Source organism: Nilaparvata lugens, chromosome 4, assembly GCF_014356525.2.
Source record: "Nilaparvata lugens isolate BPH chromosome 4, ASM1435652v1, whole genome shotgun sequence".
NCBI lineage: Eukaryota > Metazoa > Arthropoda > Insecta > Hemiptera > Delphacidae > Nilaparvata > Nilaparvata lugens.
The window spans coordinates 8,328,605-8,354,470 of NC_052507.1; the positions used below are offsets into that span (position 1 = coordinate 8,328,605).

A 25,866-nucleotide genomic window follows, 5' to 3' on the forward strand; every position below is an offset into this window, starting at 1 on the left:
TTTTTTCAAATCAGAATTCAGTTTTTGTAATGAACACATGTCACACAATACTAACACACTTGACTATGAAATGATTTTTAAGTTTTCAATTCAAATAATATCCACCTACTATGTTATTGATTCCAACACTATTTCAGTATCAAGCAAAAACGTCCCCCATAAAGATATCCACCCCTGAAATATCGAATTTATGTTTTAATGTCAACTTAAAATAAAGATTGTCAATATCAATAATTTTTGAAATTACCGGGGTCTACTTTCTGTATAGCTGACTATATATGTCTATAGTTAAAGGTAAAATTGAATGAGAATAACGTTGTATTATACAGTATACTAATACTATGAAATGTAAAATGTAAAATGTAAAATGTATAGTTAAAGGTTAAATTGAATGAGAATAACGTTGTATTATACAGTATACTAATACTATGAAATGAAAATATCAAAGCTACAACAATCGATATATATAAAAAAAATACGAATCAGATGATATGAATACTACTTATTTTTATTTATAAAATTGAGTAGATTTACTGTCACTTTGAAAATAAAATAATGATAATAGTATATTGCCACAATAATGTTGGCACTGTTGCTAAAAAAGAGTGCATGTGCGCAAGAGAGACAGCCATTTTATGTTTCCTCCTTCCGCATTCGGCAACGTGAAACGTGACTGAACATTGTGAACAAGCAACAAGGTATTCGGTATTCCTGTTTGTGTTTGTTTCTTCTTTCTTTCTTTTATCGCGTCATCGAGTCTGTTCTGCTAATTTTTGATTGCTGATCGTCTTAAATTAAGGTAAGAACGTTAAATTCATATCTAGGCTATTTATTTCTAAGATTAGTAGCGTACAGAAGTTACCAAACAAAGTTGTTTACCCTACTTCAGATTTGCTAGTGATGGCATTTTTGTAAAGCACATGTTTTTTAAAAGCACTGCGGTAAATAAATATATGCTAGGCCGTAATATAACTAATTGCAATTTTTAGTGTGTATAAGGTAGATGCTTATAATTTTCAAACCCTAACAGAGGTAATTGAACTGTTCACATTGCAGGTTAACCTTAAAATTGTAAAAAAATATTGAGTCCAATTATGTATTACCTATTGTAATACATTACAAGCTAGTGATTATAATGATTCAGTAATATTATAATAGATCGATTCAATATCATAATATTATGAATGGTTAAGCTACAAGCTACAAAATAAGTTCGTAGGCCTTCTGTGATTATGCATAGCCTCTTATACAAACATCCAGCCTCATATTCGCACATGTCTTAAAAACTTACTGGCGTCTCACTTAAATAATTATTTATCATGTTTTATTTAGACATCTATAGGACAGTTTCTACAACACACATTGCAGGTTAACCTTAAAATTGTAAAAAAATATTGAGTCCAATTATGTATTACCTATTGTAATACATTACAAGCTAGTGATTATAATGATTCAGTAATATTATAATAGATCGATTCAATATCATAATATTATGAATGGTTAAGCTACAAGCTACAAATAAGTTCGTAGGCCTTCTATGATTATGCATAGCCTCTTACAAACATCCAGCCTCATATTCGCACATGTCTTAAAAACTTACTGGCGTCTCACTTAAATAATTATTTATCATGTTTTATTTAGACATCTATAGGACAGTTTCTACAACACACATTAACTTGTTCCTCTGTATTTGAATAGGCCGACACAATAAAGTAGGCTAAGATATGTAAGTCTGTGTCAAAAGTATTTGATGCGAATTAGAACTGTGACCAATTCATTATAAAATTACATGACTGAATAATCGGAATATCCTTCATTTGAATGGTTTCTTTCAGATTGTTGGTCAACATATATCCATCCATGGATAATAAAAAGAGGAAATGCTCAAGAGCATTGTGGTACAAAGCTAAAAAGAAGAGCGAAGAAGAATTTAGTTATGTGTTAGAAGTGGATTCTTCAAAAAACGATATTGGTGAAGTGTTTTCCTCTGAAGATAGCATTAATACTGTAAATAGTGGTATAGATGTAAATAGTGGTATAGATGTAAATAGTTCTGATTTTAGTATTGCAGGATGTAGTAGTTGGTATGAAGATGCTATGATGCAAAACACTATGTCAAGTCCAAGTTTTGATGATGAAAAATGTATGTCACCAAGTATGCTTAGCCATGAATCTTGTGTGAGCTCAGATCAAGATGAAACAATTTCTGTAAATAATCGTAGTCCAGAAATTAAACATCATCTTGAAGAATGCTCAAATTCTGGGGAAAAAGTTGAAGATAATTTTACATTAGACTCATTTAAGAACGAACTTTCCAATTGGTGTATAAGTGAGAAAATCCATCACAAATCTGTAAATAGTCTTTTAAAAATATTAAAAACTGTTCCAAATCTTGATGGTTTGCCAGACGACGTTCGTACTCTACTTAGAACGCCTAGATGTACTGCAGTTCGGCCCTTAATGAGTGGACAATACATATATTTAGGTATTGAAAATGGCTTGAAGAGCATTTTAAAGTCTTTTCAGGTTACTGATGATATAACAGAGCTCAAACTGCTTTTTAATATTGATGGGCTACCTGTATCTAAAAGTTCAGGTGGTCAAATGTGGCCACAGCTTGCAAGAATTCGATCAATAAAGAGTTCACCGGTTTTTGTGGTAGGCCTGTATTATGGCAATGAAAAACCTAGTGATAGCAATGAGTTCATGAGAAAATTGGTAGAAGAGTTGAATTGTCTATTTGAAAATGGTTTTTATTTTAATGATTTATTTTTTAAAATAAATCATGTTGGGTTTGTGTGTGACATGCCAGCTAAAGCCTTTGTATTACAAATCAAGGGACACACCGGGTTTTACTCGTGTACTCGGTGCACAGTGGAAGGAGAAAGTATAAATAACAGAGTGTGCTTTATAAATTCAAATTGCTCAAGTAGGACCCATGAAAGTTTTTGTTCGGTCAGTCAAGAAGAACATCACATTGGTGCAACAGTACTGACATCGTTGAACCATGTTGATTTAATTTCAAGTTTTAGCTTAGATTATATGCATTTAGTTTGTTTAGGAGTAGTAAAAAAAAATTATACTTTTGTGGCTTAAGGGTGAGCTAAGATATCGATTTCCACATAGGCAAGTGCAAAACCTAAGTGACAGGCTTGTCTCATTGAAGAAATTTATACCTTCAGAGTTTGGAAGGAAACCTCGGTCTCTTTCTGAGGTTAGCCGTTGGAAAGCAACAGAATTTCGACAATTTCTGCTGTACACGAGTATTGTAGTTTTGCCCCCTTTCTTATCCTCAGATATGATGACAAACTTTATAGCTCTACATATCTCATTGAGAATATTATTGAAGGACAACAATGGACAGAACCATATCATAGACTATGCTAAGGACTTGCTAAAGTTTTTTGTTGAAGGATTCGCCCAAATATATGGGAAACAGTTTGTGTCACAGAATATTCATGGCCTTATTCATTTGGCAGACGATGTGTCAACATTTGGCCCATTAGATGAGTGCAGTGCTTTCCCTTTTGAGAGCTACATGCAAACAATAAAAAAGTCACTACGGAAGTCTGAGAAGCCACTGCAGCAGTTTGTAAAAAGACTTAAAGAGAAAGAAAATCTAATAGGTCAATCAAAACCAAGTTTGCCACAAAAAAATTCTCCTACTTTTAAAAAAAGACATGAAGATGGACCTCTCTCTTTGTATTGTCAGGATCCTCAGTACAAAAAAATAGTTTTAAATGATTTCAACTTGTCAACTGCAGAACAAGATTCATGCTGTGGTCTAAAAGACAAAACAATAGTGAAAGTGAAAAATTTCTGCTACAATAAAAAAATGTGCTGTATGGTTGTAGTCGGTAGAATATTTTCAATAGTGGGAGAATTATATGAGAAACCTGCACTCTCTTCAAAACTTGACACATATGTTGTCAAACTTAATACAACTCTTAAATCTTGGCCAGTTAGTGAAATAGAAAGAAAGTATGTACAGTTTCCATATGGTAAAGACTCTTTTGTGGTAATTCCATTGATACATTCAAGTGTTTATTAAATGTAGGTAATTTAGGTAGGTAAAGTTATCAACTGCACAACAAGATTCGTACTGTGGTCTGAAAGACAAAACCACAAAGGCCAGTTAGTGAAATAGTGTAAAATACTGTAAATAGTGTAAAATACTGTAAATAGTGTAAAATACTGTGAATAGTGTAAAATACTGTAAATAGTGTAAAATACTGTAAATAGTGTAAAATACTGTAAATAGTGTAAAATACTGTGAATAGTGTAAAATACTGCAATAATCGAGGAGTCCGATCTCACTAGGCATCAAACCTGCTTCACTGAAAAAACAAACCAATTCGATTCAAAAAACAATAATAATGATCTGAAAGTGTAACCCATGAAACATATATCTATCAGAAATCTTCAACAGAGACAAGTGAGTAGTTCATTACATCCCTATATCTACAATCACATGTTTACCGTAATTAATTAATTTATTTATTTATTCATATATGCACAAATCATAATAATGATTGAGAGAGAAACAACAGGCTTAACCCAAAATTATTTTTGACCAAAAACACAGTCTAACAATGTTAAATGTTTCTGCTCCAATTTAACAAAAGGAGGTTTTTGGAGAGGAAATATTAGAAATTCGAAAAAGTAACTGCTCTGCAGAATTTTATAATTTATCAAATACGACTTGTTTTAAGACAATTCAAATGTAAACTGTAGACGTGATGCGATTAAAGGTCACGATTCACTGTAGCACACTCTTGAGATATTAACAAATAAACCGATTCCATAGAGTATCCAAGGACCCAACATAGTACTGGACAAATAAAATTTTATCAATGAAAATAATTGCTTCTATTTACAGTTAATCTCAAATTATTCAAACTATTTCTCAAAGTGTTTAATTGATAATAAAACATATATTGATAAAGCGGATTTTTATGGATTAAAAATATAAAAGTCCTATGATCATTTTATGTTTATTTTTTGTAATATTGCCTGAATATTTTTATTATTGCACTTTAGTATGTGGTCATGACACTATAACGGTGGTGCGAGGGGCACGAAATTAGTAACATTCTGTACTGTCCTGCTATCAAGAACTGTCTCTTAACTTCATTATCTTCCTATCTTTTAATTATTTTTCAGATTCACTATTAACAGCTCGCAATAGTTGCAATCAAGCGCAGTACACTAGCGATATTGGCAGTGATTCCAACAGTGGGAAGAGGAAAAGAACGCTGAAGCGGCCTCGTATATACTCATCTTCAGATGAAGACGACCCTGCTGCTGTGACGCCTGCTTCAGTAGTTTGCAGTAGCCCCGGCTTATTAATACCCTCATTCCCGGAATCTTCAAACGAGCCAAACCAGCTATTTCATTCCTCAACACCAAAATGTTCAGAATCTACAGAAAGAGGTAAGCTTTTGAACATTACTAATTTGGACTTATTGATTGAATATTGATTCAAAACTGCACTGTTTTACTTGGCTATGTAGGCCCTAAGGCCCGCCGCAAAGTAGACCCACGCCGTGGGATGTTTTGTAAACCATAGATTGCTTTAGAATTATTCATAATCAATCAGCTGACATTGCATGTATTACACATATGTCTAGAGAAGCCTAACAATGGTTTACAAAACATCCCACGGCGTGGGTTGCTTTTCGTGGATTAGTGTGGGTCTACTTTGCGGCAGGCCTAAACGTTTCACTCGTTAGTCCCCCATTATAGTTTAATCTATATAAATGAAAATCGAGCATCAAATTTTGACATTCAATAATTTTTTTATTTGTGCACTGAATTTGATGATTTTTTTCTAGTTGTGTTCGTTATGTTCAGGACCAGGTTTATGGCCTATCTAATTTATAATCCGACTTCAGGACTCTTTCCAACGAGCCTTCAAAGTTTACATGTAATCCTTATGGGAGAAGATTTGTGAGCTGGCCACAAACAGAAATGAAAATCAGCTGTTATAATCATTGCATCATACGACAGCCGTCGATAGATAGTAAAAAAGAGTTTGTGCTGCTCCATAACCGCCCATGTGTATTTTATTCTAAATGTCCCGGCTAAAAACAAAATGACTTGTGTGTGTAACCATCCAGCAGTGCGGACTCAGGTTAAAGACTTACATGCTCTATAGACATTGCTTTGCTTTGTTTCAAATAATTGTGCTGTCTTCGGTTTTCAGAATTAATTGATTTTTAGTAAATTATTTATTTTGCAGTTGGAAAATTATCTATAGGCTATAAATAAAATACCGCATCGCGCCTCCTCAGGTGTGCATCCAGCTAATGTGTGTCATGAGATGCATTAAACTATTTGGCGGTACGAAGTTCGCCGGGCCAGCTAGTCAAAAATACACACAGATCAAACATTTTTAACTTCATGATTAGCTAGACTTGAACATTTTTTGAAACATAGGTTGGAACTGGATGACAATGCAATATTCACTTATTATAACATATAAACTCACCAAAAGACATGAAAAGAAGAGAAATAAGTCATTAAAAATAAATAAATACATAAATATGATTTTATTGCCGTCAAATTCCTAGAACAATAGGCAAAGTCAAATATTGAATACAGTATGACAAAAGATACCTGTGTAATAGATTCAACATGACTGTATCTATAATTATTGTTTTCAGGTGACAATAGCTTCAAAAAATATCTTGTGCGGCAAATAAACTTGATAAAAATGAGACTCAACAAAATTGATGAGACTCAAGAGACAATTGTTTCTCTGCTGCAAGAAAGGGAAGGAGCAGTTGGTCCATTACCGGTTGCTCCAACACCTCAGCAGCCGGACATAATCATGAATATCAAGAACCAGTTGCCCATTACAACTGACGAGAAAATGGATATTGTGGAGGATGAGCTGTCAACCAAGGAAAAGATGGAAGAAATGGTAAATATTTTACAACATAATAATCCTATACTTTTTTTGCTGAGAATGGTGCCCACATAAGCTTTAGGCTTGTGCGTGTGTGTATAATGGGAAGGATGAAGATGAGAGGTTTATATGAGTAAAATTTCTTTGCTTGCGCTCTTACAAGTATCTCAAAAATGGCTCTGAGGATTTCCTTCAATTATTGGAAATAAGTTACTTTTGGCATATAAACGTGCTATTTCGAGTCTACTTCACCAAATATCTTAAAAGTGGTAGTAGTGGAACACATTATCATTGGCACTTCTGAATGAGGCATCTTTTATGTGCTAATTACAATGTTAGTTTTTTGTGCCAAATTTGTTATTTTTATCTAGGAAGAGCACCTTTCCGGAAACAAAATTCTATGACAGTGACGAGACTATATTTATTATTCCAGTTTACATATTGTAAAGTGTAAATAAAAGTCATTTATCTATCTATCTATCTATTTCACAAGAATAATCTTAATTCTTGATTCCCGTAGCGAAGCACGGGTGCCCTGCTAGTTTATCATATAATTTCATGAAAAACCACATTAGGGCAAAGATCTAGTAATGTATGAAACGTTATCTTAATGAAAGCAATGAATATAAAATGAATGAAAGAATCATGATATCCTACATGAAGTTTTATTAATAAGTTCGATATCAGCTAATTACAAAGGCAATTTCCTCAAGAAACTCATCAATTTTATAGGGGCAAATATTAATAAGTATAGATTTGAATTTATTTTTGAATATACCAGGGGTAGCACTTTCTTTGATATTTTGTGGTGGAGCATTGAAAACTTCATGTACTCGTATACAGTGTACTTAACGAATAGAAATAGTTTGAAATGTCATTGAAACAGAAGAAACACATGAATAAAATAAAAATTTACCATACAATATATGGAAAATGCTAGGTATGACATATTCAGATAGTGCCCTAGTAAATAATAATTCCTGCAACGGCATAACCATTCATGAGGGATAATTTGACCAGCTCAGTTAGTGACCAGAGTCTAGTGGACAAGGCTCCTGTCAATACAATTGTCAAATTTTTTTGTGATGCTTCATTTTTCAAAAATCAGTTTCTAATATTAGGGACTATATAGTTATATTTGAACTAGGTAATTCCTTTTATGATTGAATAAAACCCTATTTATTTCAATTTGACCATCATCAAATCAACCCTTTGAGAAATATCTTGAATAATTTGAAGTAAACTGAATAGAAGCAATCATTTTCATTGATACGATTTGATAATTTGATCAGGACTATGTTGGGTCCTTGAATACTCTGCTGTATCGGTTTATTGTTTTAATATTTATTATCAATTAAAACTGCCACTTATAAAATTACATTCAAGGACTCTAGATAATCGCTTTTATATACTTTATAATATCTCATTTGATTCCAGGCAAGATACCTTTCAAGCAGAGGTGGAAACACAATTCCTGAAATTGTCAGACGAATTCTGAAATCCACTATGAGTGACCATTTTGCTGCAAATTATAGCTGGATCGGATTTAAGAAGAAAAAGGTCTTCTCCTCTCTTCATCTGAAGGAAGCCATTTTTAGTAAGTTGCACTTTCACTTATAGTTAGTTTCCTTTAAGAGACAATTCTTTCACCATTCATAAACAAACTAAATTTACTTTTGTAACCTGTACAAAAAAAACTTCCCTACAATATATTTCGAAATTACAGCTGTTTTAAGAATGTGAAATGATTTATTTATAATTGAATAGCTGTTCAATTAATTTCATATGAAGAAATAATTTTATTTACTAAGCTGAAAATTAGTATAGTATTGTCTAAAGAACCATATTGGAGACGAGGTACAAGAAAAATACAGCGGAGTTGCAGAACTAAAAGTTACTTATTTCTATCAGTTAGGAGTTAGGATTAGCTGAATGTTTGTGCAAATTAGATGCATCTTGCACCTCGAGTCTTCAATATTATTTACTTATTCATCCATTTCAATCAACTTATTACAAACAGACATTTTCCCTTAACAGTAATAATAACAAATTTAGAAATATTGATTGAAAACTGGTCCAAATTTTGAAGTGTCAAAATTTCTTATTCCATCAAAGATTTGCACTCGAGAAGAAGGAATCAGAGAGTAGATAAACAATTTTTTATTTTGAAATGTAGATAAAAAATACGAACATTTAAAGCATATTGAGATTTTGCGCCCAAAACAATGGACAATATGGCTTAGAAAAATGTTGTCTTTTTTGAAATTACAGTTGCAATTTCCATTTGCATTACCATCAAATTTTTTCACAGGTGGAGTAAGACGTAATTCAAGAACATCGTCTGCGTCGGATGCAGAAATTGAAGATGTCATAAAAACGTGGCTGAAATACGCAAAAGCAAGATTCCAGGCCAGAGAAAAAAAAGGAAATTCAAACTGATTTTGTTCCAAACTAAATGAATAATAAATGAATAACTTATTCCTGAGTATTTCTGTATATTTCATTTTTTTAGCGAGTTGCCTATGTCGAAGTGTGCTATTAAGGTAGCCGTTATGTTCAAAATCTATATTTGATACGGTACAACTTGAACATTTTTTTCCCTGTACAATTCATACTTATTGAACGTGTGGCAGAGACCTGAGGGTAGAGACACTGAAGAGGGCATCTGTACTTCTTTCCATCAGTTTGGTGTTATGATTGGCTGAATGTTTGTACAGATCAAGCGCTGCACATAGGTGAGGTCTCCGCCACACGTTTGACAACTTTGAATATTGAACCTTAGCACGTTTTGGGATGTCTTCAAATTTTATAGTTTTCCAGAAATTGCTATATTGGTGAGTGAGTGAGTCAGTGATATAAGAATGTTATTAGTACTATAAGTATAAGATACGATTGCAGGTTCGTTGGAATTCTCAGAGGTAGTTTGTATCTTTATTCTGGAAGTAGGAGGAGGCGCAATGCAGCACGGCGATGGAAGAAGATGGTACTCTTCTTTTGGATTTCTTCTCATTTGCACCGCTCCTCACCGCGAACGCATACTTCCATTCAAACGAATACGGAAGAAGTCCCTTAAGGATGCAAAATGCCGTGCTGCTTTGCATCACACCTTCTCCAGAGTGTGTCCAGCCTAAAGATATAAAATATATACTACCTCCTAAGAATTAAATGCTCAACGAAAGGTTGATTATGAATGTTTATTAAAACGTTGATATAACGTTTATTAAAATGTTGACTATAATGTTTATCAAAACGTTGATATAACGTTTATTGAAAGTTGACTATAATGTTTGTCTAAACGTTGATATAACGTTTATTGAAATGTTGACTTAATGTTTATCAAAACGTTGATATAACGTTTATTGAAAGTTGACTATAATTTTTGTCTAAACGTTGATATAACGTTTATCAAAATGTTGAATACAACGTTTAAATAAATGTTTATTAAACGTAAACGTCAGTACCAAACTAAAGGTTGAATAAACGTTTAGAAAACGTGATGGTCAACAACATACAACGTTGTCTAAACGTTTCAAATGTTTAAGAGGTAACGTTTATTAAACGTTTTATAAACATCAGTGTGCTGTGTGGGTTGTGACATTTTTCTAATATTAAACCTGTCTCCATTTTTAATCCCCTGAAGAACTAGATTGTCTCTCCAAGAGCATTTTAAGCCGTTAATGGATGACAATATACGACTTGATTTGTCATTTAAAAGCTTTTGAAAGCCACCGGTTTATCTGAATAGGAGAAAGTATCTTTCCAATAAATATTTTTAGTTTCTTCATGTGACATATTGAGTTCTTCCACGATTTTTTTACATGAAAATGGTTTTAGGTCTTGGAAAGTTCACTTTCACAGTTCAGAAAACAATTCCTGTTTGTTGATTGAATAAGTAGATGTAACTTATTGTGTATCAAAGTTGACTGTTAGAAAATGAATCTCAGAAACAATAGAGGATTATGAAGTATCAGAGATAATGTGATTAAATTTCAATTTCAGAAACAATTAAGAATTATGAAGTTCCAGAAAAAATTGAAACATGGATGGCAATCTAAATGTCCAACACCTATACTGAGGTCCACGTTAAAATGGCAGTGGAGAAAGATAGGAGAACAACGTTGCCGATCCTCTGTCTTGGCAATGCCTTCTATAGACGGTGGCTGATACAGGTTTATTGATGTAATATTAACGGTTCAATCTCGTTTAAAATAATCAGTTGAACTTTATTGAGAAGAAATTATATTTTTCAAAAATTTTCATAATTAATCTGAAATATTTTGTTGAATGATTATTAATTCTACATTGTTAAGAGACGATCTGGCTACAGAGCAAAGCGAGATTGAGATAGCGCTATCAGCTTTGTTGAATGATGGACATGGATAGCTATACCATTGCTAATCAAACATTGCCATTATAACGTGGACCTCACTATAGCATTGTATTAAGAAACAGTAGGCTATAACAGAGAAACTGAAGAATAGTTTTCCATGGTTCTATAAATCAACTTATACTAGAGAAACAAAACAGTTCATTTTATTTTTAGATCGCTAACCTTAATTTATTTTTAACACTATAAAGTTGCAAGTGCATAAGGGTCTATAAATTAACATACTCAAAGAAGAATAGGCCATTTAGTTTGAATCCATTAGATTGCACTTTTTCCTATCTTGATATTAGTTCGGCTAGAAAGAGTCCTGTGACTTATCGACTGTAACGCCCTGCAATAAATCTGTACTCTTTTTAGTCTGCGCCTTATTGACAGAAGATACAGATTGTGCTGAAATAGCCGTCACAACTGGGACATTATAGACAAATAATTGTTGTAAAACGTAAAATACGAAATTATCCAACTAAAGTTAACATAAGTTAACTACGATAAGTTAGTCAAGAAACTGAGCGTAACCCAAGGGTAGTATATAGTTATAGTCTATATACTATTAGTAGTCTTTATATAGTCCATTAGTAAAAAGTTTGTATATATATAATATATAGTGTATATACTATTCTTGAGCGTATCCGGCCTCTTTTGGAAAAAGCTATCTAATTTAGGGCGTCTTCATCTGATCTTGAAGATAATACATAGCTTTGGGGTGGTAAAATTTGTTACCATTATGGCAACAGAATGGAATTGGTCTGCTTGGGTGTATAAAATATGGATTGTTATTGTCACTGACCTTGAATAGAATGTTCTTGTGAATCTACGTGGTGTCTAGTACGGTACGCTGATTAAATAAATATAAAACACAGTTTCCAGAGATAATCCAGAATAGAATTGTTCTGTAAGGGCAGATATAATATTTCCTTTTTTCCATTTCTTCATATATTAAATAGAGCAAGCAATACAATAGTTAGAAGAGGAAGAACAGGCTATTGCCCAAAACTTCTTAATTTTATTGTAAACTGGCTTGTCCGGCGAACTTCTTACCGCCAAATAGTTAATGCATCTCATGACAAACTTTAGCTGGATGCACACCTGAGGAGGCGCGATGCGGCATTTTGCATCCAGGTGCTTTTTGCTTGTTAGTTCTTCCAACTCACACAAACCGAATCGGGGATGGCGTGGAACGGTGTGATAAGGCAATCTCTATAAGATAAACACTTTGTATCACCAAGCCGCCGCGCCTCCTCAGGCGTGCTTAGCCTTAGCACAATTTGATGCACTATAATTTTCATGAAAATCATCCAACAATCATTATTTAAATTTATATCTCAATATGGACTTCCTATGTGCTCAGTTAGTTGTGCAGCAATTTGTATTTTTAGATATAGTTGAATGCAGCTTGCTGGAAAATTGAATTATTATCTCCTTGCTGCTGATTTTCCCGTGCATATTCTAAATTTACAGCATTTCGAGTTCTACTACCCAAGTTTGGACGTTGTTCGTACCAAGGCATTATTATTAGAATTAATAAAATTTTGTGAATCAGAAGAAAGAGAATTGAAAAACAGATCTATCAACGGCTGTTGGATGACGCAATGATTATAACAGCTGATTTTTATTTCTGTGTGCGGTCAGCTCACAAATCTTCTCCCATAAGGATTACATGTAAACTTTGAAAGACCGTAGAAAGAAGTTCTGAAGTCGAATCATAATAAAAATATGATAGGCCATAAACCTACTCCTGAACATAGCAAACTCAACTAAAGAAAAATCATCAAATTCGGTGCACACATATAAAAGTTATTGAATGTCAAAATTTGAGGCTCGTTTTTTATTCATATAGATATAGCTGATTAAGCCAACATGAGCTTTTTGCTTGAGCGTGGCTGATGGTTAGTGCGTTTCAATTGATGAGATGATCACTAGGATGGTTTCAAATAATGAGGATATCTTCATTTTTTCTCTATGGATTTTCATCCATACAAAACTTGAGTTTCGAACTTGTAAGTTCACTTTATTTCTCTTACTGAATAAAAATACTATATTTTGCCAAACCACAGATTTATAAAAAATCGAGACTCTGGTTCCGGTTGTTATACCATTATCAATCTTTCGTAAACTTGAACTGAAGTAAAGAGCAGCAGTAGGATATTTATACTAACGGCCGAGCACTGTTATTGGTGGAGCCGTGACCTTTAAGGTGAACGTCTGTCATTGGCCTAGACAAGCCCCTCCCCAATTAGCGGTTCGTACAAACGCTACAAAATGGAGGGTCGAACAGCAAATACATCAATAGAAGATTATTAAACGGTTGCATGATACGAGATCAATAGAAAAATGTTGGTAAAACAATGGGATTAGAAAATGTTGTTACTGATGATTAACAAATATTTTTTCTTACTTGAATCTTTACATTTATTCATCAATATTTTTGGGAACGAACTTCTCTTTTTAAAATTCATTACTGTTATTTTTCTACTGTATTTATTGTTCAATATTATTTCTTACTTGAATCTTCCCATTTATTCAGAATTAAGTTTGTTTTTTCGGTTCTTTTCCAAAATTATTTCTTTAATATATGAATCTTCTCTATTCAAGTGTTAATAATGTGGATTATCTGTTCTATTTTTGTTTTGAAGCATCTAAATTTGAAAATTTTCTTTGTGAACATATTAGTGGTCTGAAAATTTTGCGAAGTGAAGAGCTACAAGACTTAATCTATTTGGGACTATGTGTAACCATATCTAAATTGGGGAGAGGAATAGCACAAGGCTACCTTATTTTCCCTCTCCCTATCATTTATATGATGTATACTTATTATATCAATCAATAAAGCAATAAAGCAATAAAGCAATTCATCAATATTTTTGGGACCACTCTTTTTAAAATTCATTACTGTTCTTCTTCTACTGCATTTATTGCTCTTTATAATTCTTTCATGTGACAAAATATTGTATTGACTCTTCATTTTTGTTTCAGGTGAGTTTATCGTTTAACACCCGTGACTCTTTCTTGAAACTTGGTGAGTAGGCCTGTAGGAATACTCTTAGTTCTGAGTTGCGACTCCTAAAATTATGATAATGTATGATGACTTTCATTCTTTTCAATGTCTAAGGCCCGGTTGCACAAAAGCTGATTAAATTTTAACCGTGCTTAATTTCACGAGAAGGCCTTTCTGATGAGACGGCATCGCTCATTGGCTCTCGTGGAATTAATCACGATTTATATTTAATCGGCTTTTGTGCAACCGGCACTTGGTCTTCCTATAAATAGTTCTAGCAATTCTCTTATCTCAGAACTTCTTTTTATTTCACATCATAATAAACTCCATTTGTACTTTATGTATTGTAAATCTCTACAATTAGATAACCGTGGGTTCAGTATTCATACAGTCACAAATAATACATTTTGAACACATTACTAATTTTTTTTAACGTCTCCTCTGTTGAGAAACACTGTTTCTGCTGTAACTACTTTCTGAATCTAGCTTGTAGATTGCAGGTCTGTAGTTGAAGATTTTTCTCTTAAAACATGCGTTTCTCAATAACAAGAAAGAACTATAAAATCGAATTTCATTACTACTTCAAGATAGAGACTTGCAAATGGCCTCAATCTCTTCGTTACAACAAGCCGAATAAGAATATTGAAGATGGAAACAACGAAAATATTCGACATCATTAAAAAATTCAAGATTTATTGGTTTCAAACAGAGATTTAAGTAATAATATAGATTTCTCTACTCTATGATTTGAAAACATCTTCAACTGCAGTCCTGCAGTCTTCTCTTCCTTCTTCCTCTCTCTCACTCCTCTCTCTCTTCTGTCTCTCTCTTCTTTCTCTCTCCATTCAAACTCTCCCCTGGATGTGCTGGTCTACTGTTGATAGAGACACTGGTAGAGAATGTTTGCGCGAGGTCTACTGTTGGTAGAACTTCTAAATGTTTCTACTAGTGTATTCGGAGAAGATGGATGGATTTGACATCAGAAACCGCGTTTTTCAACTACAAATAACATAACCATGATCGGGAGAGAATAGTTAGAACTTAACCCAAAACTGTTCTCCCGATTTTTGATGAATACTAAGATGTTGCAAAAATGGCTATGTTTTATATTTACGTATCAACGATTATAAAAATCATAAATGTATAATAATTAGAAAAACATTCGTAAGCTGGGTTTACACCCAAGTTATTAACAAAATGTTGATAACTTAATCCTCATGGATACTATTAGATTGAACGGAACTTGATTCAAAAGATAATTAGGATACTGGTAGAGGCTTGTCCTTATACCATTGAGGAGTGTTTTAGAGCATTCATGTGACTCCATTCTAAAAATTACATGTTGTATGCCACTTGAGCACCGCTCAGAATTTGTGGCTTCACACAACAAAAATACAATAATAATAATAATAATTGACAAACACATATGTCTATCATGCGTATAAGTTATGTTCGATCTAATTAGAATCTATAAAAATTAAGATATCAACATTTTGTTAGTAACTTTGGTGTAAACGCAGCTTTAAAACAAATATGAACAAAAAATAATAGAAATAGAGAGAAAAATTAACATTTTCAAACTTCTCTGAATGATTTTAATTGCTAACATGAACCCGGAACTCCTAGGTAAGCTGCAATAACCACTTGATAACATGCTAGATTCACCACATACTGACAGAATTCCTAATATATAATATCATTGATCCACCATTGAACCAATACTGACAGATGAATCAGAATTTCACTACATTAAATTACAAGGTAGATTCACTCCAAGCTGTCAGAATTACTCATACATAATATCATTGCACCCTCATTCAACTAATGCTGACAGATGTACGTGAATTTCACCACATGGGACCCGGTTTTGAAATTGTTGTTTGTCAGCATCCCTTGTATATAAACTAAATGTTCCCCTATTCATATAATACTGACAGATTGACATGGATTTTATCAGATTAAACCCGGTTTTGAAGTAGTGTTGTTGCAGTAGTCAATTCTTGACTATAATATTAAAGCTTGTTTGTTTATAATGATAGTTGGCTCCCCCGCCGTGCGGCCGTTTACACCGATAATAAGCGTGAAAGCTGTCAGTTTTACGATCTTCTGCGCACCTTGGATGATAACCGTCGTTAACGTGTGAAAAGTATAAACGCGAGTGGCCAATCAAGTACTTCCATTTTAGGCCCCGGTGGATGCTCAGCGGTGTGTAAATTGTGTATTGATTGGTTAGAAATTGGCAGCTTGATTATTGGTTGACCAATCAGAGGCGTCCTTTTTTGTTCTTGGGTAGAAGCAGATGCACGATCTCAAATAAATTTTGAAATTGATTGGGAACAGATCAGAAGTGTATGAGTATAGACTGAATAGAATCATAGGCTTGAATTTTAGGCCCTGCTAGATGCTCAACGTTGTGTAAATTGCGAATAATTGATTGGTAAGGAATCGGCAGCTTGATTATTGGATGACCAATTAGAGGCTTTCATTTTTTTGTTCTTGGGTAGATGCTCGATCACGAACAGATTTATAAAATTGATTGGTTAGAAATTGGCAGCTTGATTATTGGATTACCAATCAGAGGCGTCCTTTTCTGTTCTAAAGTACAGAAAAATATGTTTGTAAAAAGTACAGTAAAAGTATGCTTGATCACAAATATAATCGAAAATTAATTAAGAACAAATCAGAAGCGATGGGTGAGTATAGACATAATAAGTGTAGACTTGAATCTGTAGTAGTGTGGTTTCTGTGAGTTATTGAATAACTTACCAAATGCTTCAACTTTAGGAGTATTATCATTTACACTGTCTTCAGAAATGTTGTGGAACTTCTCCAAGTTGAGGTGAAAAAGTAATTATACTAATATTGTCAAATCCACAAAATTAAATTTATTTAAAAACCATACTCGAGTTTCAACGCCATACTTGGTATCATATTTTTTTGTGGATTTGACAATATTCATATAAATATTATTATTGTCCGTTCAGATGCTTTCACATTTCACCCTAGTTAATAGAAGTAGTTACTCAATGTTGTATAAATTCTGAAATTGTATTAAAAAAATTACTCATCTCCTATTTGTTTCTTGGTTGTAATTCTAGATTTTCTCAATATATTACTAGTCTATTTCTGTTTCTATGATGGGAATTCTAGATTTCACAACATTTCACCTCTTTATTCCCCAATCTCTATTCTTTTCCTGATTGGAATTCCAGATTTCAAAACTTTACTGATCTATTTTCTATTTCTCAAGTTCGGGAGCTTCAATCATGCCGACAGTCACTCCAGATTTTCTTATCTGTCCACATTTCGTTCTGAAAGAGTAAGCAGTCTCCCACTTCACAAATCCAAGTGAAGAATAGAGAATAGACTCCCCTACAAATCCATATAAAGAATAAATCCACATGAAGTATAAATTCACATAAAGAATAAATCCACATGAAGTATAAATTCACATAGAGAATAAATCCACATGAAGTATAATTCACATAGAGAATAAATCCACATAAAGTATAAATTCACATAAAGAATAAATCCACATGAAGTATAATTCACATAGAGAATAAATCCACATGAAGTATAAATTCACATAGAGAATAAATCCACATGAAGTATAAATTCACATAGAGAATAAATCCACATAAACAGTTCTCCAAACACATCCACAGGCACTTTAAAAACTTTCAGAAGCCGTCTGGTTGGCATTGGATGAATGGAAAGCATTCATGTTACTTCATATAGAGAATACTGACAATATACACTGAATCTAGGAGTCGGCTGTCAGTGGGTCTCTTGTCATTAAGTCGTGCCTCCTATTGAGTTCATCTCAGAAAATCTCATTTTAAATTGTCAGCATTTCTAATGATATATCATATATGCTTACCATTCAACCAATACTGACAGTCTAGTCGTGACTCGTATTGAGCCAATCTCTCACCTCTTGAACTGTCAGTCAGAATTTCTTGTGAATATAGAATCATTGCTACCCACTAGTAGTTCTGTGAACAGTAGACCTCACGCAGTATTCTCATCTACAAGTACCTGATTGAAAATATAGACATAAAAATACAGTAATAGACTGGCTTCTCCACACATCTGTGTAATCACTTGTCAGCTGATTTATGATGAATAATTCTATAGTCTGATTTCTACTTTAATATTGGCGTATGAGGGAGGCTTCTTTTTCCTTTTATATTATCCTTGAAATGAAAAATTTCCAAAAACCTTGTATATACGTCGACGCGCAATTAAAAAGGAACATACCTGTCAAATTGCATGAAAATCTATTACCGCGTTTCGCTGTAAATGAGCAACATAAAAAACATTTAAACATCAAGAGAAATGCCAAACCGTCGACTTGAATCTTAGACCTCACTTCGCTCGGTCAATTAAACCAATCCTGACAATTCAGGGTGACTTGAAACGCAACACATGGCCGGAAATTAAGCCTATGGGGCCCACACGTCGAAGGAGAACAACAAAATTCAGCCTCTGATAAAGAAGAACGATTGCGGTATCAATCGTCAGTCACATCTGGACTCCCTCTGTGATTGTGTGATTGTCAACTGGATGATTGTCGTTTATATCAGCTTCCTCAATCATCGTGTCACACTTCTGATCCATTGAGACAATTTTCTCAATCTTGTCAATCAATTGAGACAATTTTCTCAATCTTGTCAATCAATTGAGACAATTTTCTCAATCTTGTCAATCAATTGAGACAATTTTCTCAATCTTGTCAATCAATTGAGACAATTTTCTCAATCTTGTCAATCAATTGAGACAATTTTCTCAATCTTGTCAATCAATTGAGACAATTTTCTCAATCTTGTCAATCAATTGAGACAATTTTCTCAATCTTGTCAATCAATTGAGACAATTTTCTCAATCTTGTCAATCAATTGAGACAATTTTCTCAATCTTGTCAATCAATTGAGACAATTTTCTCAATCTTGTCAATCAATTGAGACAATTTTCTCAATCTTGTCAATCAATTGAGACAATTTTCTCAATCTTGTCAATCAATTGAGACAATTTTCTCAATCTTGTCAATCAATTGAGACAATTTTCTCAATCTTGTCAATCAATTGAGACAATTTTCTCAATCTTGTCAATCAATTGAGACAATTTTCTCATAAAGAATAAATCCACATGAAGTATAAATTCACATAAAGAATAAATCAACATGAAGTTTAAATTCACATAAAGAATAAATCCACATGAAGTATAAATTCACATAGAGAATAAATCCACATGAAGTATAAATTCACATAGAGAATAAATCCACATAAAGTATAAATTCACATAAAGAATAAATCCACATGAAGTATAAATTCACATAGAGAATAAATCCACATGAAGTATAAATTCACATAAAGAATAAATCAACATGAAGTTTAAATTCACATAAAGAATAAATCCACATGAAGTATAAATTCACATAGAGAATAAATCCACATAAAGTATAAATTCACATAAAGAATAAATCCACATGAAGTATAAATTCACATAAAGAATAAATCAACATGAAGTTTAAATTCACATAAAGAATAAATCCACATGAAGTATAAATTCACATAGAGAATAAATCCACATGAAGTATAAATTCACATAGAGAATAAATCCACATAAAGTATAAATTCACATAAAGAATAAATCCACATGAAGTATAAATTCACATAGAGAATAAATCCACATGAAGTATAAATTCACATAGAGAATAAATCCACATGAAGTATAAATTCACATAGAGAATAAATCCACATGAAGTATAAATTCACATAAAGAATAAATCCACATAAACAGTTCTCCAAACACATCCACAGGTACTTTGAAAACTTTCAGAAGCCGTCTGGTTGGCATTGGATGAATGGAAAGCATTCATGTTACTTCATATAGAGAATACTGACAATATACACTGAATCTAGGAGTCGGCTGTCAGTGGGTCTCTTGTCATTAAGTCGTGCCTCCTATTGAGTTCATCTCAGAAAATCTCATTTTAAATTGTCAGCATTTCTAATGATATATCATATATGCTTACCATTCAACCAATACTGACAGTCTAGTCGTGACTCGTATTGAGCCAATCTCTCACCTCTTGAACTGTCAGTCAGAATTTCTTGTGAATATAGAATCATTGCTACCCACTAGTAGTTCTGTGAACAGTAGACCTCACGCAGTATTCTCATCTACAAGTACCTGATTGAAAATATAGACATAAAAATACAGTAATAGACTGGCTTCTCCACACATCTGTGTAATCACTTGTCAGCTGATTTATGATGAATAATTCTATAGTCTGATTTCTACTTTAATATTGGCGTATGAGGGAGGCTTCTTTTTCCTTTTATATTATCCTTGAAATGAAAAATTTCCAAAAACCTTGTATATACGTCGACGCGCAATTAAAAAAGGAACATACCTGTCAAATTGCATGAAAATCTATTACCGCGTTTCGCTGTAAATGAGCAACATAAAAAACATTTAAACATCAAGAGAAATGCCAAACCGTCGACTTGAATCTTAGACCTCACTTCGCTCGGTCAATTAAACCAATCCTGACAATTCAGGGTGACTTGAAACGCAACACATGGCCGGAAATTAAGCCTATGGGGCCCACACGTCGAAGGAGAACAACAAAATTCAGCCTCTGATAAAGAAGAACGATTGCGGTATCAATCGTCAGTCACATCTGGACTCCCTCTGTGATTGTGTGATTGTCAACTGGATGATTGTCGTTTATATCAGCTTCCTCAATCATCGTGTCACACTTCTGATCCATTGAGACAATTTTCTCAATCTTGTCAATCAATTGAGACAATTTTAGTGGCTTGTTTTGCATTGATGTCGCCTAGTCTTCTTCATCCTTTTGCAATTTGTTATCTTTGGTTTCTTTCCCAATGTGTTTTTAAACTGTTAACACGATTTTGTGGTCACTGATTAGTTAAATATTTCTGAATTGAGATTTACTGCCCTATTATTGTATAAATCGGAATTTTGGGTAGGGTGATTTGCATTGATGTCGCATAGTCCTCATCATTTTGCAATTTCCTATCTCGATTTTCATTCCTAATGTGTTCAAGATGTTAACACGATTTTGTGGTCAACACTGATGTTAACACTAATTAGTAAAATATTTCTGAATTGAGATTTATAGCCCTATCATTGTATAAATAAGAATTATGAGCACGGTGATTTGCATTGATAACGTCTAGTCTTCATCATTTTGCAATTTGTTGTCTTGGTTTTCTTTCTCAATGTTTTCAAGATGTTAACACGATTTTGTGGTCAACACTAATGTTAACACTGATTAGTAAAATATTTCTGAATTGAGATTTACTGCCCTATTATTGTATAAATAGGAATTGGGGGTCGGGTGATTTGCATTGATAACGCCTAGTCTTCGTCATTTTGCAATTTGTTATCTTGGTTTTCTTTTTCAATGTGTTTAAAAGCTGTTATCACGTTCTTGTGGTCACTGATTAGTAAAACATTCTTCGATTGAGATTTATAGCTGTATAAATAAGAATTATGAGTAGGATGCTTTGCATTGATATCGACTTGTTTTTTTTTATTTCAAATATGTTTTTATTTATTTTATTTGATACTGTGGCGATTGTTTTCAGACCATGTGTGTTTGTGAATGAACCACTGTGTGTGTTTTATTTATTTATTTATTCGTGGACATATTCACAAATCATATAAATATGATTGGGAAGGAACAACAGGCTTGGCCCAAAACTATTCCATTCCCAAACTTTGATTACATGTCCAAAAAATAGGTTATGTTTCTTCTGTAAGAAGTTCAAGCTCAACTTTCGTCCAAAAATAAATATGAGATGCAAATTTTAAATTTAGAAAAATTAAAACACCAAATTATAGTTAAATATTACACTTAATTATCACTGCACATTGTATTAATTAAGTTATTTTATGAATTTTGAAGCCAAAAATACACACATTCTCACTAAGAACAGCTGATCATTTGTGACCATAAGTTTGCCTCCCTCTGATTTTTCTCTAGATTGGGGTTGAGATTTATATCCCACGTTTTTGACAAAATAATATTTACTATTTAAACAATATTATTGCATAAACGTCCTCTAGCCTTCATCTTTTTGAAATGAGTGCTATCGGTGATATCTTTATCCTTGGCTTGTGACTACAATATAGTTTGTGATTCTAGTAAGTGGAGTAGTTCTAAATATTGGCATTTATATCATGTTGATTCGCAATGATTGCTTCATATCCTTTGATTTTTCAGTGTGGTTTGAAGTGATGACTTGATTTATTATTAATTAATTTATTTATTTATAATTTCTACAAAGTAGCACTGATTGGGAGAGAAAAACTAAGGATACTCCTTGTACCATTTTTCTCCCAATATTCACCAGACTTTGATTCACAATGATTGTTTCCATCATTCAAATCTTCATTGGTCTTAATGAAAATTTTATGATTTGATGTTGAATTGTAATGATCAATGGTTGATGTTAATTACGTGCCCCTTGAGATCCTGCAGTGGTATTAAAAGAATAAATCAGTGTTTTTTGACAATTTCTTAGTCTTCTTCATTCAATATGAATAATTACCACAATATCAACTTCTCAACTACACAAAAAGTATTAAAATACACTTAATTTGATTTATAATTTGAAAATTTGACTTGAATAATGTCTTACTCAAATCTAGAGTAATTTGGTTGTTGACTATAACTAACATAATCATGTTTGATGATCCTAGAATCTGAATCCACTTAAATTTAAATTATTGAACTATTCTCAAATTCCTATTTTATTCAAATCCTACTCCTATTCCAATTCTCCCTTCCTGAGCTCCCGTTATCCCACTAAAAACAAGAATCTCAAATCTACTCTGAACTTGAATCTACCATATCAAAAAACAAGCGTCCGGTAAAAATATAAAGCTGTTCGCATCTAAGAAAAGCTTGTGATCTAAATAGTAGCGTGTGAACGGACATAGGATATCAATATCAGTTGGAAGCCAAGGTGACTGTCTCAATTTCAGTCAACTTTTTGAAGATCTTGCCACGAAAATTTTATAGCCTTCCTCTTCTTTCAATATTCTTCTCAACCCTTTCAAAACTCACGTACCTTTCAAAGATATCAATAACAGCTCACACTCACACGTATCTTCTCTCTCACTCTATCCTTATTGAGTCAGTATCTTCCTTTACCTTCTCGCAGTCTATGTGAATCTTCTTCTTCTACTTTATTTTATCTCATCCTGCTGCTCCACCTCCTGTCTTCTTCTTCTTCTCCTTCAACATCTTCTTCAAAATTATCATCATCTTCTCCTCCTCCTCCTCCTCCTCCTCCTCCTCCTCCCCCTCCTTCTCCTCCTCCTCATCCTCCTCCTCCTTCTTCTTCTTCTTCTCCTTCATCATCTTCTTCAAAATTATCATCAACATCTTCTTCTTCTCCTCCTCCTCCTCATCCTTCTTCTTCTTCTCCTTCATCATCTTCTTCTCCTCCTCCTCCTCCTCCTCCTCCTCATCCTTCTTCTTCTTCTCCTTCATCATCTTCTTCAAAATTAAAATCATCATCATCTTCTTCTCCTCCTCCTCCTCCTTCTTCTTCTTCTTCTTCCTCTTCTTCTTCTTCTTTTTCCACTTCTTCTTCTTCATCATCATCATCATCACTGAGTGATCCGTGGTCTAGTGGATAGAGTGCTTGCGTAGCAGCACAGAGATCCCGGGTTCGAACCCTCTCATTACCATAAGTTTTTTAACCAGATCACTCCCGTGTTATCGGATGGGCACGTTAAACTGTCGGTCCCGGCTGAAGTATGACAGTCGTGAGGCCCATTGACGGCTTAAATTATATATTCAGTCGGTGGGACCTTCCCGAAAGGGACTCCTCACCAACAATAGACATACGAATTTACTTATCATCAACATCATCATCATCATCTTCTTTTATTCTTCTTCTTCTTCTTCTTCATCATCATCTTCTTCTTCTTCTTCTTCTTCTTCTTCTTCTTCTTCTTCTGTTTCTTTTTCTTCTTCTTCTTCTTCTTCTTCTTCTTCTTCTTCTTCTTTCTTCTTCTTCTTCTTCTTCTTCTTCTTCTCATGCAACATCTCAATTCCGCATACACGCCACCGTTGTACGAGCTACCTTCTTCATTACTTACACCTGGCTTCCTCTCTAGAGAGCTGACTAGGCTACTAACAAAGAAGCCCTACTTCTCAGCAAATGAGAGCAAAATATTCTCATGCAAAGAATAAAGTTGCATGCAAAACGTCTTGACCTCTGATCATAATACCACTGAAAATAGAATGTAGTCTTTACACTTCTTATAACTTACTCAGAATATGGTACTGATTCACTTTATTGAATTAGGATTCGCATTCTAATTAAAAGTTAGAAATACTCTTAAAATAATTCTTCTTATATTTTTTGTGTAGTTGAGAAGTTGATATTGTGGTAATTATTCATATTGAATGAAAAAGACTAAGAAATTGTCAAAAAACAACTGATTTATTGATAATTAGAAAGACCGGTTTCGGTTATTACACCATTGTCAATCTCTGATAAACTAAAACTAAATACAAGAGCAGCAGAGTTTATACTAGTAGGTGAGTACTGCTATTGGTCGAGGGCATGAACGCCTGCCATTGGCCTAGCTAGACAGTCTCCTCCCACTCCTCTCAGCAGACTGTCTAGCTATACCTACTAGTATAAATTCTGCTGCTCTTGTATTTAGTTTTAGTTTATTAGAGATTGACAATGGTGTAATAACCGAAACCGGTCTTCCTAATTATAAGTAAATCAGTGTTTTTTGACAATTTCTTAGTCTTTTTCATTCAATACTTCTTATACTCAGAAGGGATAGCAAAGGGATGTTAGTATAGAGGGAAAACTCCTGGACCTTGTAAAGGACTCAGGAATTGGTTTGCCTAACTAACATACTTGGGACACACTATAAGCTTCGGTTGACGTGTGAGATACTTTGGATCTTTGAATCCGTCTCGTCAAAAAATTTATACTCAGACTATGCTACTTATTCACTTTATTGAATTACCATTTACATTCTAATGAGAAGTTGGAAATACATTCAGAATTTTATTTACCCTTTATCAATTTTGATATCACAGATCTGAGTAAAATATAATTATATGTTTAATATTATTATATTATTTGTTCAAGAAGTTGTTGAACCACCACGTTTCAATTGAGATCAAGATTGGTTGAGCTTCTGATTCAAATTTATGATTGTGCTTGAGTAAATTTGATTCTTGCTTTATAATGCCAATATTATCCATTGTCATAATACAGGGTTATCATAAAAGAATGGTGCGGTTTCGAACATTGTTTAAAGAAAAACCAAATTACTTACAGTTAATGTTTTTTATTCACCTAATTTGCCGTCTGAAACAGTTTTTTTACATGATTAATAACTTTCAATATGTGCGCCCTTAGTCGCTCGACAAATGACCAAACGATAATAAATTTCTCTCTTAAAATTCGATAACATTTCTTCGATTATGGTTGTCATTGGTTCTTTAATCCTGTTTTAAAGTGGTTCAGTTCGCGATTTCTTGTGAATAAACAATGT

General features: G+C 33.3%; 2 protein-coding genes and 1 long non-coding RNA gene across 4 annotated transcripts in view; 2 read left to right on the forward strand and 1 right to left on the reverse strand.

Annotated features, from left to right (window-relative positions):
- The window catches only part of LOC111044119 (protein TANC2), a 513,289-nt gene that overhangs the window by 260,742 nt on the left and 226,681 nt on the right, over positions 1 to 25,866 (forward strand). The window lies entirely within an intron of this gene.
- LOC111057921 lies at positions 651 to 9,398 on the forward strand. Of its 2 annotated transcripts, XM_039426583.1 has the most exons (5): positions 651 to 799; positions 5,237 to 5,433; positions 6,666 to 6,925; positions 8,348 to 8,507; positions 9,222 to 9,398. In XM_039426583.1, the coding sequence occupies exons 3-5, from the start codon at positions 6,716 to 6,718 to the stop codon at positions 9,347 to 9,349; spliced, it is 498 nt and encodes a 165-aa protein (XP_039282517.1). In that variant the 5' UTR covers positions 651 to 799; positions 5,237 to 5,433; positions 6,666 to 6,715; the 3' UTR covers positions 9,350 to 9,398. The 2 variants fall into 2 exon arrangements, with proteins under 2 accessions (XP_039282517.1, XP_039282516.1); XM_039426582.1 differs by lacking the exons at positions 5,237 to 5,433; positions 6,666 to 6,925; positions 8,348 to 8,507; positions 9,222 to 9,398 and adding an exon at positions 1,836 to 4,618 and having other exon boundaries at positions 662 to 799.
- Positions 9,222 to 10,467, reverse strand: LOC120350986. Its single transcript, XR_005571146.1, has 2 exons — positions 10,062 to 10,467; positions 9,222 to 10,019 (listed from the first exon to the last, which is right to left on the reverse strand). It is a non-coding gene; the product is annotated as an uncharacterized LOC120350986 (long non-coding RNA).

Bases quoted from the DNA above. Each gene is read 5' to 3' on its own strand.
- LOC111057921 (XM_039426582.1), top strand. From the start codon at position 1,861: ATGGATAATAAAAAGAGGAAATGCTCAAGAGCATTGTGGTACAAAGCT.